General features: G+C 30.9%; 3 protein-coding genes and 1 non-coding gene across 6 annotated transcripts in view; 3 read left to right on the forward strand and 1 right to left on the reverse strand.

Annotated features, from left to right (window-relative positions):
* The first annotated feature begins 3,677 nt into the window (after positions 1-3,677).
* LOC21386374 (autophagy-related protein 8C) lies at positions 3,678-5,654 on the forward strand. 3 transcript variants are annotated; one of them, XM_024170912.1, is made up of 6 exons: positions 3,678-3,795; positions 3,916-3,990; positions 4,573-4,628; positions 4,723-4,775; positions 5,155-5,273; positions 5,373-5,654. In XM_024170912.1, the coding sequence occupies exons 2-6, from the start codon at positions 3,954-3,956 to the stop codon at positions 5,465-5,467; spliced, it is 360 nt and encodes a 119-aa protein (XP_024026680.1). In that variant the 5' UTR covers positions 3,678-3,795; positions 3,916-3,953; the 3' UTR covers positions 5,468-5,654. The 3 variants fall into 3 exon arrangements, with proteins under 3 accessions (XP_024026680.1, XP_024026681.1, XP_010104594.1); XM_024170913.1 differs by having other exon boundaries at positions 3,943-3,990; XM_010106292.2 differs by lacking the exon at positions 3,678-3,795 and having other exon boundaries at positions 3,802-3,990.
* A 2,159-nt stretch (positions 5,655-7,813) lies between these two features.
* LOC21386375 lies at positions 7,814-9,754 on the reverse strand. The gene is made up of 2 exons (XM_010106293.2): positions 9,536-9,754; positions 7,814-8,317 (listed from the first exon to the last, which is right to left on the reverse strand). Exon 2 carries the CDS (start codon positions 8,295-8,297, stop codon positions 7,968-7,970), a length of 330 nt encoding a protein of 109 aa, XP_010104595.1. The 5' UTR covers positions 8,298-8,317; positions 9,536-9,754; the 3' UTR covers positions 7,814-7,967.
* A 157-nt stretch (positions 9,755-9,911) lies between these two features.
* Positions 9,912-9,985, forward strand: TRNAN-GUU. The gene has a single exon. It is a non-coding gene; the product is annotated as a tRNA-Asn (tRNA).
* Positions 9,986-14,428: 4,443 nt separating this feature from the next.
* Positions 14,429-15,388, forward strand: part of LOC21386376 (2-alkenal reductase (NADP(+)-dependent)) — an 11,393-nt gene continuing 10,433 nt past the window's right edge. Inside the window, exons 1-3 of the mRNA XM_024170919.1 lie at positions 14,429-14,737; positions 14,861-15,044; positions 15,202-15,368. Coding sequence (XP_024026687.1) covers positions 14,483-14,737; positions 14,861-15,044; positions 15,202-15,368 — 606 coding nt within the window. The 5' untranslated portion in view covers positions 14,429-14,482. The remainder of the gene's footprint in view (positions 14,738-14,860; positions 15,045-15,201; positions 15,369-15,388) is intronic.

Here is a 15,388-nt window from a genome sequence, read left to right on the forward strand (position 1 = left end):
TTCCGAAAGCTTGGAAGCTGATCTTGCACCGACCGGAGGTCTTTCATGGATGATGATGATGATGATGAACTGCACAAAGCCATCGCGTGATCGATCTTTCTCTCCGAATTGATCAGCAGTGCATGTGAGGGCTGAGGCCATTTATATAACAATATTGACGTAGAATCTGGAAAGGTGGAGAAGTTGGAAAAGAAAAACATATGAATTGTGACATTACTATCACCAAGATTGGGACCTACATTGTTTTCTTCTCACTCTTTTACACCTAAAAAAAGAAAATTATCGGTCCTATCTCGGTTCTCATTCTCTTCGACTATAGCATAAATTTTGAGGCCACTAATTAGTGATAGAATCAAAAAATTTTATCAATATTGGAGGTTTATAATTAAAAAAAATTAAAAATAGATTTTTTTTTTTGTTTTTGTTTTTTTGTATGCGACCAATAACATAAGAACAACTTGATTCAATTTTAGTTAAAAGGATGATCTCAGTTTCACTTATGTCACTACACAAGTCCAACAAAACACAATTTATTGACTGTATAGAAACCTTAAAGCAAGACTCTAAAATATCGCTTCATACCTTAAATTCATTTTAAAAGAAGAAGGAAAAAAAAAAAAAAAAAAAAAAAAAAAAAAAAACATCTCAACTGTTGCACCACCTCTCGGTTGATGACATATTGGAACCTATTTTGGTGGAACCCAACGCAGTATTGTATTGTCACGGCAAATTGGAAATAGCTAGACTCCAATATTAGGCCTGACCTAATACGATGAGTCGTATTCAAGGTGAAAAGGGACTCAACCTGAACTAACTCACCAACTTGGCCTAGTGAAGCTTTTCCACAACTTTCTAGATGGCTCTCGTATCGAACCTATGTTTATGAGCCATCGATCACTAACGGGCCTACTGGGCCCGTGGGCCAGTATGTTGTTTTCTTCGTAGTGTGAGGCTTCAATCCTGAGCCGCACACTTGGCTCAATGCAGGTTTCCTTTTCTTCATTGTTAAGTAGTAACCCAGTTGCGGACATTTGAGATAATATTGGAGGCATCTTTTAATGTACTACTAGAAAGTGGAAACTGGCCACTTTTGTTGTCTGAACTCTGACGCTGGTCTTAATTAGTACAATTATATGTTGCTAGATTATAATAGAAGAATATGGAACATTTGCAACTGCAAGAGTGCAAGGTGCCTTTTTATAGTTCAAAGTGTGGAACGTTTAATTTTGGTTTACTTTTCTCTCTTTTCCGGTAAGAAATTGAGAGGAATTGAATTCTATATCATCTCGAAATAATAGAGTCCTTATTTAAAAATTTAATTTAGGTTTACTTTAGATTCTGTTCTTTCCAAAAAAAATAATAATAACAATACTAATAATGACAATATGAAGAAGAAGGTAGTAAATTCTGAAAAGAAAAAGGAAGTATCCTAGATTCTTCTATGAAGTAATGAAGGAAAGAGAGGCAACCGGGGCAACCTGTTATAAAGAACTTCCTAATTTAAGCTACTATAATTTAACAGCTGTCAACTATAGGAGACAAATTAGGACACAAATGGGGTCAAAGATACACTCATTAAATTACGAAAACAGAGGATTAGCAAAAAAAAAAAAAAAAAAAAAAAAAAACCCCCAAAACAGAGGATATTCATATTTTCCTTCATGTGATTGAGTGAAAGTTAAAAAAAAAAAAAAAAGAAGAAGAAGAAGAAGAAAGAAAGAGAGTGAGGAGGAGGAAACGTTTATATATTTATATATATATATATATATGGAAACGTTTCCTCCTCCTCTCTTTGTCATCCGTTAACAAAATGGCAAAGAGAGGAGGAGGAGGAAACGTACATATGGAAACGTTTCCTCCTCCTCCTCTCTTCGCCATTTTGTCAACGGACGACAAAGAGAGGTGGAGGAGGAAACGTTTCTATATACATATATATATATATATATATATATATACACGTTTTCTCCTCCTCCTCTCTTTGCCATACATATGGAAACGTTTCCTCCTCCTCCTCCCTTTGCCATTTTGTCAACGGACGACAAAGAGAGTAGGAGGAGGAAACGTTTCTATATATTTAAAAATGACATGTCGGTCAAATGTATGCTGCCTTCTTGAAACATGAGATGTCGTTTTTTACTAATGTGCGAACAATTTTTTGTCATTTTGTCAAGGGACAACAAAATATGAGATCTTTTGGTATTGTTTTTAAAATGATTTTGTTTTCCATACAAAAGTAAAAATAAGATTATTTTAAGAATTATTATGGAATCAATTATGAAATTGCATTTGATTGATTTTTTAAGAGATTATTTTGAGTATAATAAAAAAGTGAAATCGTGTTTGGTTATAATTATTAATTATTGTATTATAATATTATTGATAAGTATTAGAAAATAAAAATAGAAAAGAAAAAACAATTTTTAACCTTTTTTTCATTCATTTACAAAAGCCATTCTTACTTTTATTTATTTATTTTCGTTTTCATTTTTAAAATATTTACTAAACAAACATAATTTGCAAACTGTTTGCATCTATGTGTCTCAAAAGAAGTGCATAAACATTTTCAAAAACAATTTAAAACCAATTTAAAACGTACTCATAATATCGCTCGGCTGAAACCACCACAAGTGGAAAATCATTCGTTTGTCCTACCTACTTAGACTAACAAGGTTGAAGAAAGAAACTGAAAGGATGGGCCAAGCAAGTTGTGTGATGAGTACACTAATCCGTGTGCTTGTACAAGGAGAAATCCAATACTTATTTAGAAGCTTGTCTGATATATCGACATGTTGGTATGTTAAGTTTTTTATCTGTTAAAATTATATAAAATCACTTAAAAATAAAAAATATATAAATATCTGTTTAATTCACTGATTTGAGTTTTTAATTCGAGCTGAGATGTGACTTTATGTGAAAACTTTTTACTGTAATAAAAAAATAACTATTTTTGAGAATTTTTTACTATAATAAAATTTAAAATTTAAATTCAAATTAATATAATGAAGGTGACCTTAACTTTTTGAAAAACTTGACCACCTGTGGTGCAGAATCTTCCTATTTAAATGACTTGAATTTCTAGTCTTTTATTTTTTTCGTCCACGTAATGTGGTTGTGTTCAAAGTCATCGCTTAATGTGTGCTTTTTACTTGAAAAAGACAGTTATTACTTGACACGATGTGCCGTGCGTGTAGTATCTTGATTAGATTAGATTTCAAAAACATGCTCGTGAATTTTAGAATCTATGGTCCAAAATTACCGATAAAAAAATATCAAGGATTAGTTTACTTCAAATAAAAATTGGGAATTGAGTTATCGTAAATCTAGTTGTTCGAGAATTAATTTAGTGCATAATTTTTTCTTGTTCATTTCCGTCACGACGAAAGGTTTTTGAATGTCTATTAACAAATTGATTTAGAATCAATTAATTAGAAAGACAAAAGGATATTTCTACAGCATTTTAGAATTATAAGGTACTAGTTACTACTTAATGTCTTCAAAATAACAAGTCATCCTCTATAATAATAAAAACAGACAGAATATACCTTAAAAAAAGCATACAGAACATCAAGATGTTAATTTCTCAATGATAAAATCTAAAAAAAAAATTTAAAAAAAAAATCTCAATAATGTATGTTTTTAGGAGGTATTCTATTATTATTTCGTAACTTTAAAAAAAGGGAAAAAAAAAATCTTTTCTTTCCGTAAGAATATGGGTTAGTCTGTCCTTTTCTCCAATTCTTACCCTCTTTTCGGGATCTCAAATTCTCAAACATATCCGACTCTCTCTCTTCGTGGGTAAGCGGATTATCTTTATGCCCTTCGAATTTTGAAACTTTTCTGCTTTTATCTCAAGTTTGATTTCATCGAGCATGTCACTTGGCACTGCCCTATCAAACCCTAATTCTCTGATTTCAGTTCCCTTTCTTCCTCTTTCGTCTGCAGAAGCATTCCCAATGTCTAAATGTTCATTTAAGATGGAACACCCTCTCGGTTCGTACTCTCTTTATTCTGTATATAATTAAACAGATTTTGAATAATTCTTTTAATTTTCTGATCAATTTTTTTGGGCGACCAAACCGTGATTGATCACGAGGATGAACTTTGATTCATGGATTTAGTTTCGTGTATGTCGTGGAATAGGCAAAATTATTGGTATTCCATATTTCCCGTCTGTTTTCTTTTCTTTTTTTTTTTTTTTTTTTTTCTCTCTTGCAATTGCTCTTCTTTTTCTATTCCGTGATAAGAACAATCTTTATCCTGTTTAAATTTGTTTAGTTTCGGAATAAATCCCTTCATAAATTAGCAGTTCTCCATCTGGGTTTCTTATCGCAAAGCATAGAATGTATGAATTTGATCCTTGGGAATTATATTCAATCATGTAATTGCAATGTGGATAATTGTTAATTTGATATGAATGAATTGTTTTCATGATCAGTATTAATGTATCTGCACCTTTTTTTTTTTTTTTTCCAATGTTTAAAAGGGCAGGAAAGAAACAAATTTGTTGCCTTTATGTGTATGCTTCATTAATCACTATTGAATTTTAAAACTTTTTTCTTCCTTCGGAGCCAGAAAGGAGGCAAGCGGAGGCTCATCGGATCAGAGAGAAGTATCCCGACAGAATACCAGTATGATTATCGTTTATTTGTTTGCAACTTTGCATCTATGTCTCTGTTGTTCGACAACTCTAGATTATTTTCTACTTTTGATTCTTTGGTGCAGGTGATTGTAGAACGAGCTGAAAAGAGTGATGTGCCTGACATTGTTAAGAAAAAGTTAGCCTTCTCAACTATTCTTTTACAAGCCCCTTATTTTCGTTTTTGTTAGATCTCTTGAGCAAGATTTTAGAGTTTGGTTGTTAAGGAGGAATTAGGATATTCTTATGCAAGATTAATTAGACAATGTATTGGGGTGGAAAATAAATTTACGTTCAGAATTAAGATATATTAACTTGTACAGAACCAAGTTTCCCTATTATCAATATGGATCTTTTTAAATTTGAGTAGGCATTGGAGATATGTGCAGAAATTTCTACAGTTTTTCAATCAACTATTACATATATATATATATATATATTGTTTTTCGTTAAATGCTTGCTTAGGATGTGTGATTTGATTATTAATGGATGAAATCTGTCTGTTGGGTTGAACGGAGATATCTGGTGCCTGCTGATCTGACTCTTGGCCAGTTTGTGTACGTGGTCCGAAAGAGGATCAACCTCAGTCCTGAGAAAGCTATTTTCATTTTCGTCAAGAACATTTTGCCACCTACTGGTGAGATGAAAGTTAATTCTTTTTACTTTAGTGATGGATCACGGCGTAATTTCTTGGATAATCCGTTTATGATTAAAAATTTCGGTTTTGTTTTTTCAGCGGCATTGATGTCTGCGATTGATGAAGATAATAAGGATGAAGATGGTTTTCTTTATATGACGTACAGTGGCGAGAACACATTCGGGCAACTGTGAAACATGACGAAGTTATTTGTCTGTGTGAATATGGGTCGAAAAAGAGAAGAAAAAACGAAGTGTGGAGTTTAGCTTATGTAGATTCTCCATTTCTCCTTGGTCCATTTGATGTGTTTTTCCGGTTAACGAATAGTCTGACAAACCTTTCTTTTTATATTAATAATATGGCAACTTATCGACTTATGTCTATAGTGGTTTTAGTATGTGAGATGATTGTTTCACTTCTTGCGATTATTTTGTTCATGTGTTTGAATCGAGTGCTGTTTGTGTTCTTTATCTATCCAACGTTCCAATAATTTTCCAGACCAAAGCGTCTTCTCCATCTAGTTAGGGATGTTCAAAAAAAGGGCCAAAATCGCAAAAGTCTTCTCCATCTAGTGGATGTTCAAAAAAACGGCCAAAATCGCAAAAGTCTTCTCCATCTAGTGGATGTTCAAAAAAACGGCCAAACCGTCTAATTGCTTAATTCAAATTAAACTGAATTAAATCGTTAATTTTTTTTTTATATTATTAGGAGGATTAGTCAATATTTTGGTCAAATATTTTTGGGCGGCTTAATTATTGGTTTGGACTCTCTAGATCGTCTAATAATCAGCCCCAAAACACATATTTTTTAAAAATATTTTTTCTTTATTTTAATTTTTATTGGTTATAAAGGTTCTACAATTATAGAATACACCCTATCACATTTTTATTGATTTGTTAAAACTTACGTTTAGACATTTACAATTCTTTAAATTATATTGTATACTTCGAACCTTATTTTTATTTTTATGGATCAACGGTTTTATAACTTTTGTGAATTATTGAAAACTTTTTTTTAAACTCAAACCATCCAAACCGCTTAGCAGTGATCTAGTTTAATTTAGTTTTTTTGAAAAATATCAAACGAACCATCTAAAAAAATTATTTTTAATTTGGTGCTGATTTCTAAAAAAAAAAAAAAAAAAAAAAAGCCTAAACTGACTGTAAACACCCCTACATCCAGTCTCATACATCAATGTTACACAAAAAATCGTCTCCGTCCATCGTACAATATGCATTGCTATTAGTGGCCTTATTTAACTTAGGTGACGTTTGGTTTATGCGTTTAGTTTATGCGTTTTAAATTATGGTTTATGATTTATAATTCTTATTTTTAAAATTTAAATTTTTTGTGAGAGAAAAATACTATAACAGAATTAAGAATCATGATTCTAAATTAGGTAGAATTCTTAAAACAAATGTCACCTTAATAGCGTGTTCTTTTTATTTTCTTCTTTTTTTTTTTAATGAAAGAAAGAAGCTATTTATGTTCCGGAGAAAATTACTAAAATAATCATTGTTTTCATCATCCTATTATTAATGCCGTTAAAACAATATTTTAAAAGAATATTTACATATTCTGATAGAATATGAGAGTATCCTAGCTGATACTAATGACATAATAATAAATTTTAAATTGATGATAAAAATAAAATAGTGTTTTATGATATTCTTGAAATTTTTCCTATTTTTTATGTATTGACACCTATTTTTTATGAATGGACACTACTGGCATTGGCGGTTCTATGTTACTTATAAAGCTAGAGAGCAACTCTAATCATATTAGTTATTTCATATTTTTAATTAAAATAATTAGGTGACGTTTGGTTCATGGATTAGAATCATTTTTGATTTACCTGTATTTTTAGTGAGAGAAAACACTAGCGAACCACGAACCATGATTCGAATCAGGGTACGAATCTGCCAACCAAACATCCCCTTAATGATTTTAGCTTTTCTTCACTCTAATCATTAACTAAATAGTTACTTATTTGGGCTAAAGCACTTTTCACTAGCTAAATATAATTAACAAAAAATGACTAGCTATTTATTCTTTTTATTATTTTATTCTTAGTTGACATAAAGTAAAAGTAAAAAAAAAATTATTTATATTTTAAACTCAAAATTTTTTTTAAAATAATCTATGTTTAATTAAAATAGAGAATATGATTTGAGTAACTCATTAAAAAATAACTAAAATAGCTTTCTAACCATTTTAATTAAAATTTAGTTAAAATTTAGAGCACTTATCGGAGATGCTCTAAGGATGCTTCTCAAAAAATCTTCTCTATCCAATCTCATACAAAATACATAGCTATTAATGGCCCTTCCATCGTAGAATTTCCTTTGTGACTAAATAAGAAGCTACTTATTTTTTATTTTTGCCAAAAAAGCAGCTACTTATGTTCTACGTATTGACGCTGCTGGCATAGGAATCCAACTTTTTTCATCTAGTCCATAAAAATTGCGAGAAAGTCGATTCATTGTGGTTGAAATTGAAGCAGGTTTATGATCATTCGAAGCGATGACTGTACGGCAGACTAAACGAATAGAGTAACTATATAGAACTAGAAAAGAGATTCTATCAAACACATTTCGCAGAAAGAATATGTACTGTATCCCAAAAAATCTTAACTTTCACTCGTTAGTTTTGACTAGTAGCCATTGCTGGCAATTCTCAAGGTTAACGGTTAACCTACTTAGAGGTTCTCTTCTGGTACTGAGTTTTGATCCATTTGATGCCAATAGAGGTTCCACTCTTCACCTTCTGGGCGCCAAAGACTGCCGCAACCTTGGCTTTGTCAGCACCCACCACAGCCGCAGCCTTGGCCTTGTCGGCACCCACCACAGCAACAGTCTTGGCCTTGCCTAATCCGGCTGAAGCCGCTGCTTTCACATCTGCCATTGTCTTGCTGCTGCCACCACTCCCTTTCTTGGTGGCTTTTGCCTTGTCATCGTTGTCTTCAACACCAAAATTCCCCCCGGTGCCCCATTGATCGGACCAACTTGGTGCTTTGCTTCCCATAGTCTCTTCACTTTTAGAATCTAGATTGATGAAAAATCAGTATGCACTTATTCATGTCCTCAAATGCAAGGTTCTTGATATTTTTATTCGACAATATAACTTTCTTTTGAATCAAACGAGTGATGTCAAGTATCATACTTCACTACTTATATCTCAACTAAGTCCGTTCCAAATATTGACAAGCAAAATAATGCAACAACTTGAGTTAAAAAGTGAATTTATGTAAAGAAAATATTATAGCTAAAAAAGTTGAATTTAAATTTTTGTGAGAGAAAACACAGTAGTAAAAACTTAAATTGTGATTCGAACCAACAAAACGAACGGGGTCTAAGAGATTCGGGTATGTGATTAAATTGGCTGTTCCACTGTATTTGACCAACTTATCACATGATTCCATATGCAAGTGTTTTTTTTTCCCCCTTCAAATATAATTAGGGGGCGGAGCCCCCCTCATAATGTGTGAAATCCTAGTAAATCTAATGAAATTTTTAGTATATTCCCCTCCACAGGCTCCCCTACCCTGCCTCACTTATTTTTCTGGCTCCATCCCTAGATATAACGCAACTGATTATAGAGAATAACATGGAAACTCAGAACAAAAGTCAATATTAATAACATAACATACTCTTAGTCTGGTAAAAAAAAAAAAAAAAAAAAATCTTGGTGCAAAACTGCAAAAACATTCCGTCCACTCGCATGACAATATAATTGACGACAATAGTAAAAGAGAATCTAAAAAAGTATCAGTGTAGCACATCCGGCAGCTCAGCCAAAGTCAAAATTCACAAAGTTATAAACAATTCACGAACAAACTCGTTTGCATCAATTAAATACTAACACATTCCAACAGAATTCAATCAAACTTCAAGCATTCTGCAAAAGCTCCTAACAACAGGCTTGTCCAATTTTAAGGATTCAAATTTTTTGTTGGGCTTTCGAAATTAATGTCGAGAAAAAGCGATACAAGCCGACATTTAAGCAAGATTATAAAAATCAGGTCAAAACAGAACAAATAAAAATAAAAATCGAATCGTCCTAGTTCAATCATGTTAACCTAATTCATCAAATTCGAAATCGAAGACAGCCTAAAAGCCTAAGAGTAATCTGAGGCGAAACCTCTGAATCTCAAAATCAATCCGTTTAGGGAAAGCGACGAATAATAGCCCAATTCTAGCGAAAAGAGTTATTTCCATTAATGCTTAGCAAATCGAAGCGAGAGAGAGAGAGAGAGAAAGTACCTTTGATTGATGTGAAAGATTGGGCCCGGAGGAATTGGTGGTGGTTTGGTGAGCGGTGAGAGATCGATTTTGAGAAGAGAAGAGATGGGATGTTAGATATTTCGAGTCGTTGTTTGTTTTGTTGTGGGAATTTTTTTATCTTTTTTCTGGGAAAAAGTAAGGGCTCCACTTGGTGAGTATTTTGGGATCTGTAAGAGAGGAAGGATGTGGATGGTTTCTGGGTTGTTGGTTGGTTGGTTGACTTTTGGTGTCCTCTTTCCTAGATATCCATCCACCTACGTTGCTTTTTTTAATCAGCTGACGTGTGATGTTATCAGCTATTCTCGTTCAATTATTTAATATAAATAAAGTTAGATGTAGATGGTCCAACATAGAAGCTGGAATAGCTCAGTTGGTTAGAGCGTGTGGCTGTTAACCACAAGGTCGGAGGTTCAAGCCCTCCTTCTAGCGTTTTATTCATTCTCTCTCTTATTTATTTATTTATTTTTTGAGAAATACGAATTAGAAAGTTTATCTAAAGGATACTTTTGACACATGTATTGTTCAAAATGCACCTCATTGTCACACTTGGAACGAAGTGTCTCATAAACTTTGCATTTTAATTTGTGTTTCGTTAGAAATAAAAGCAAATGCATACTTTCTTGATCTGTTTTTAACTTTTTAGATTTTTTTTTCCTCCTCTTGATAATATTTTAGTAAATTTTGCAGTCAAGATAGACTGTCGATTGACAAAAGAAAAAGATTTTCCTATTAAATGCAATATTATGGTATACATATGTAGCAATCAAGAACTAATTACATACTTTTTAAATAACCTATGGTACAAAACAATACTTTATTTTTATGACGTTCTTCTTAAAAACCAGCATAAGGAAAAAGCCCTCCTTCTAGCGTTTTATTCACTCTCTCTTTTTTATTTACTTTTTTTTTTTTTGAGAAATATGAATTAGAAAGTTTATCTAAAGGATTCTTTTGACACATGTATTGTTCAAAATACACCTCATTGTCACACTTGGAATGAAGTGTCCTATAAATTTTGCATTATAGTTTGTGTTTCGTTAGAAAGAAAAGCAAATGTATGCTTTCTTGATTTGTTTTTAACTTTTTAGATTTTTATTTTTCCTTTTCTCGTCTTGATAACATTTTAGTAAATTTTGCAGTCAAGATAGACTGTGGATTGACGAAAATTTTTTTTCAACTTCTTATGGAAAGGCTCATAAAAACAGGGCATATCATACGAGTCGTTTATGGAAAGGCTCAGCAAACTGTTTTCAAAAACTGTCTTCGTATCCTAATATCTAATGACTATTTTTTAATACAATATCTGATGACTAATTTTAGTTTTTATCAAACGGCTTTTTTGTTTATTTTATTGAAGGGTTAAACATAAAAAATAAAATAGTGTCAGGGATTTCAACTTTTTAATATATCAATTTATGTGGCTGATAAGTGGTTATCTTCTTATTTGTGAATATGATATTTTATATTAATTAATATGATGAATTTACTAGCAAAAAAATTTAATATGATGATTTCTTAAATGTTTATTAATAAAAGAATGATAATTCACACACTATGTTAATTAGTGTTATAATATTGAAATAAAAATTGATGCTCATAACAGTATACTTTCATACAAGCTCTCAGGAAATAATGATAATATTACTTTTATATATTTAACCTCAAACAAAAGTAAATATTCTCTAGTTATATATAATTAGAAAAAAAATTTGAACTTATTTAGTCTGAATTCATAATTTATATTATTTTAACTAATATAATTATTTAACTAAAAAGGATATTAATTAATAATAAATTTTAAAAATCTAGATTCACATATTTTAAGAAGTATTTGTCTTTTTTTTTTTTTTAAACAAATCATCTGAACTTGAGGGAAATTTTGCCGTGAGATGCCTTTACCGTAGGGCTAAATGGACCACCGATCCCAATCGTGTAGTAAAATTAGATTGTCTATATTATATAAGAGGGATGCTTTGTGAGCATTTTTTTGGACCAACCGTTTCGATCAAAATAGTTTGAAATCCACTATTCTTGATTCCGTAGTAGAAATTTCTGTTTTCTGGTAGGGCCTTCTTGATAGGGATAGTTTTTATCGTAAATTTGATTTAAATCATATTAGATTAAAAAAAATATACAAGATAAATAATTTTTGATATAGATCTAACGACTGAAAATAATGAACTATCGATAGTTCATTTTTTCTAATCCTATAAGAGAAGCTACCTTCTCTAAGTTAAAAAAGAACAATATTAGATTCCAACTTTATTAAATAACTTTTAAGAGGTGATCAGATATCAAAATCTAAAATTATTATAAGCCCTATACTCAACTCGAAATAATTGGTCCTTGTACTTTGTTATCAATCTCAGTTTGATCCCTAATATTTAAAACATCTCAAAATTCATCCTTAATTTATCTATTTATTTCAATTTTAATCATTTTTATCAGCTATGTGTAAAAAGGATGGTAGACTATGCATGTGATGTTGAAGAAAATAATATTTTATTAACAGAACACGGAACATACATGTGATTCTAACGTAAAAATGAAAAATAACACTCTACTAACTGAATATTATCCATATTTTATTGTGTTTTTAACACCTAATTGATAAAAAGACTAAAATTAAAATAGATTGATTGATCAGAAATTAAGTTTGTGACATTTTGAAAATCAAAGACTAAATGAGATTGCCAACAAAACTCATAACCGTTTATGAGAATCCCTAATATCTATGATGTGATGTTCTTAATTTTTCTTACCACTCTTAATCGATTGATATATAAAGAAAAATTAGACAAATGCCTCTTTAATGAGTCTTAAATTTGTATCATTTATTATTAATTAATATTTTTATTTAAAAAACTATATTAGTTGAAATGATATTAATAAAAAATAAAGAGTAAAAATTTAAATTCATGTACTTTTATAAAAATAAATTTAGTAATTTTATTTTATTTTATTATAACCCTATGCTTTTATTAATAAATCAAAGAGAGATCAAATCACCGATCACTCAAAAAGAAAATACTAGTCTTGGTGGTCCTTGTACTTTGTTATCAATCTCAGTTTGATCCCTAATATTTAAAACATCTCAAAATTCATCCTTAATTTATCTATTTATTTCAATTTTAATCATTTTTATCAGCTATGTGTAAAAAGGATGGTAGACTATGCATGTGATGTTGAAGAAAATAATATTTTATTAACAGAACACGGAACATACATGTGATTCTAACGTAAAAATGAAAAATAACACTCTACTAACTGAATATTATCCATATTTTATTGTGTTTTTAACACCTAATTGATAAAAAGACTAAAATTAAAACAGATTGATTGATCAGAAATTAAGTTTGTGACATTTTGAAAATCAAAGACTAAATGAGATTGCCAACAAAACTCATAACCGTTTATGAGAATCCCTAATATCTATGATGTGATGTTCTTAATTTTTCTTACCACTCTTAATCGATTGATATATAAAGAAAAATTAGACAAATGCCTCTTTAATGAGTCTTAAATTTGTATCATTTATTATTAATTAATATTTTTATTTAAAAAACTATATTAGTTGAAATGATATTAATAAAAAATAAAGAGTAAAAATTTAAATTCATGTACTTTTATAAAAATAAATTTAGTAATTTTATTTTATTTTATTATAACCCTATGCTTTTATTAATAAATCAAAGAGAGATCAAATCACCGATCACTCAAAAAGAAAATACTAGTCTTGGTGTTTAATCAATCCTAAAAACTAACGTCTATATAAGACCGGTTTGGTAGTCAATTTTTAAATTCGTTATCCTTATAGAATATAACAACAATGATTATTCATTTATTGTTGTTATATTCTATAAAAAAAAAAAAAACACAATGATTATTCATTTAGCAAGGAAAAGTATAACGTCGCCAACACCTACCCCAGAGCTAAAATTTCAACTTTATAACCGACTCTATAAAGATAACGAAAGTTGAAAACCCAATGACATGAAATTAAAGAAAAAGGCAAAGTACATACTAGTTGTCAGTTGTCACCCCTTTGCCATTTTGTCTTGTGAACTTCCGCTACAAACTTTTACCCCTTTTTTTATTTTTTTTTATTTTTTATTTTTATTTTTTAGGGGATGGGGTGTAAAAAGAGTGATGTGATTTTATATAATAATTTTGGTCTTGTTCTTTTGAGTGAAAATTTTTAAAAAAAAAGTAACTCAAGTTATAAATTTATTTGAGTTCATGTTCTTTTAAGTTTAACTCGAATTTAAACTCGAGTTTAAATTTGAGTTTAGGATTAAAACTCGAGTTCAAGTTTCCCTTTTAACTCGAGTTTAGAAACTTCAACTCAAATTAATGAACAATATTTTTTCTATTCTTAAAAATGCTATAACTTTTTCGTTTTAATTCTGATTGAGATGATTTTTTTTTCTATGCTTTGACAACGAAAAGACGAATAAAACCCGACCCATATACCCTATTAAAATTTTTCATCAGCATTGAGTTTTTATTAAAATACTATCTAAATATAAATTTAAGTTTTGACTCACTCAAACATAAACTCAAAAAGATTCTTATCTCAAACTATAACTCAAATGTACACAACTAAATACAAATTCAAGTTATAAGTTCAACTCAAGTTATAATTTAAATTTAACTCAAGAATTATACTCAAATTAAACTCTAAAAAAACAAGCCATTTATAAGTCGATAATATTTTTTTTTTATCACCTTTATTTTTGAAAATAATATATGCTCATTAGGTAGAATGTCATTTTGTCATAGGCACTATTCGGTGTGGACATGAACAAAATGATCGTCCTTGATTGCCTTCCACAAAGCAATATATAAATAAGAATATTATCTGCACCCATTTGCATTATCATCTGTTAAAGCTAGCTAGGGAGAAAGATTGAGAGATTATCACCAATGGCCCACGCAGGTGAGGAAAAGGCAGTGGTTGTGGAGAGCAGAGAATGGTACATGGCGGCCTATGCACCGGACGGCATTCCGACGTCCAAGCATCTCAAACTCCGCACCGTTCCGGTGTCACTCACCGCCGATTCGATCCCCGAGGGACACGTCATCATTGAGACCCTTTTGGTGTCCATTGATCCCTATCTCCGGTCCAGAATGACCGGAGTCGATGAGGGTCTCTACTTTCCTCAGTTCAACATAAATGAGGTAATTATAGTTAATAATTTAATGCAACCAAATACAATTTTATTAGTTTATGTATAAGGTTCAAAAACTTTGATAACTAATCAAAAGGAAGTTTTATAATTAGTTGATAATGATCACATGCAGGTGTTATCAGCGACTGCGATTGCAAGGGTAATACGGTCAAGGGACAGCAATTATTCGGAGGGTGACATAGTAATTATCTTTTTTTGTCCTGTATCTGAATATTGTGTGGTGCCATCCCAGGCTATCAGTAGAAAAATTGATCCCAACGCTGGGGTTTCATTCCCAGATTATCTCAGTTTGATCGGTAATTTTTTTTTTTATTTTTTTATTGATCATTTCATTATCTTTTTTTTTTTTAATTTGGGACCTCAACTGTTATAACAACAAATTTTTGTTCTTCCTTAGGCTGTATTACATTAGAGATGACATTTTTATGTGGCTAATGCTATATATGTATACAGGGCTTCCTGGGTTTGCTGCTTGGGTGGGAATAGATGCAGTAGGAGAGGCAAAGCCGGGGTCCAATGTGTTCATTTCGGCCGCGGCCGGTGCTGTCGGAATGTATGCCGGCCAATTGGCTAAGCTCAAAGGTTGCAGGGTCATCGGCAGCGCCGGATCAGATGAAAAGGTATATATATATATATATAT

This window comes from Morus notabilis, unplaced genomic scaffold, assembly GCF_000414095.1.
Source record: "Morus notabilis unplaced genomic scaffold, ASM41409v2 Scaffold822, whole genome shotgun sequence".
NCBI lineage: Eukaryota > Viridiplantae > Streptophyta > Magnoliopsida > Rosales > Moraceae > Morus > Morus notabilis.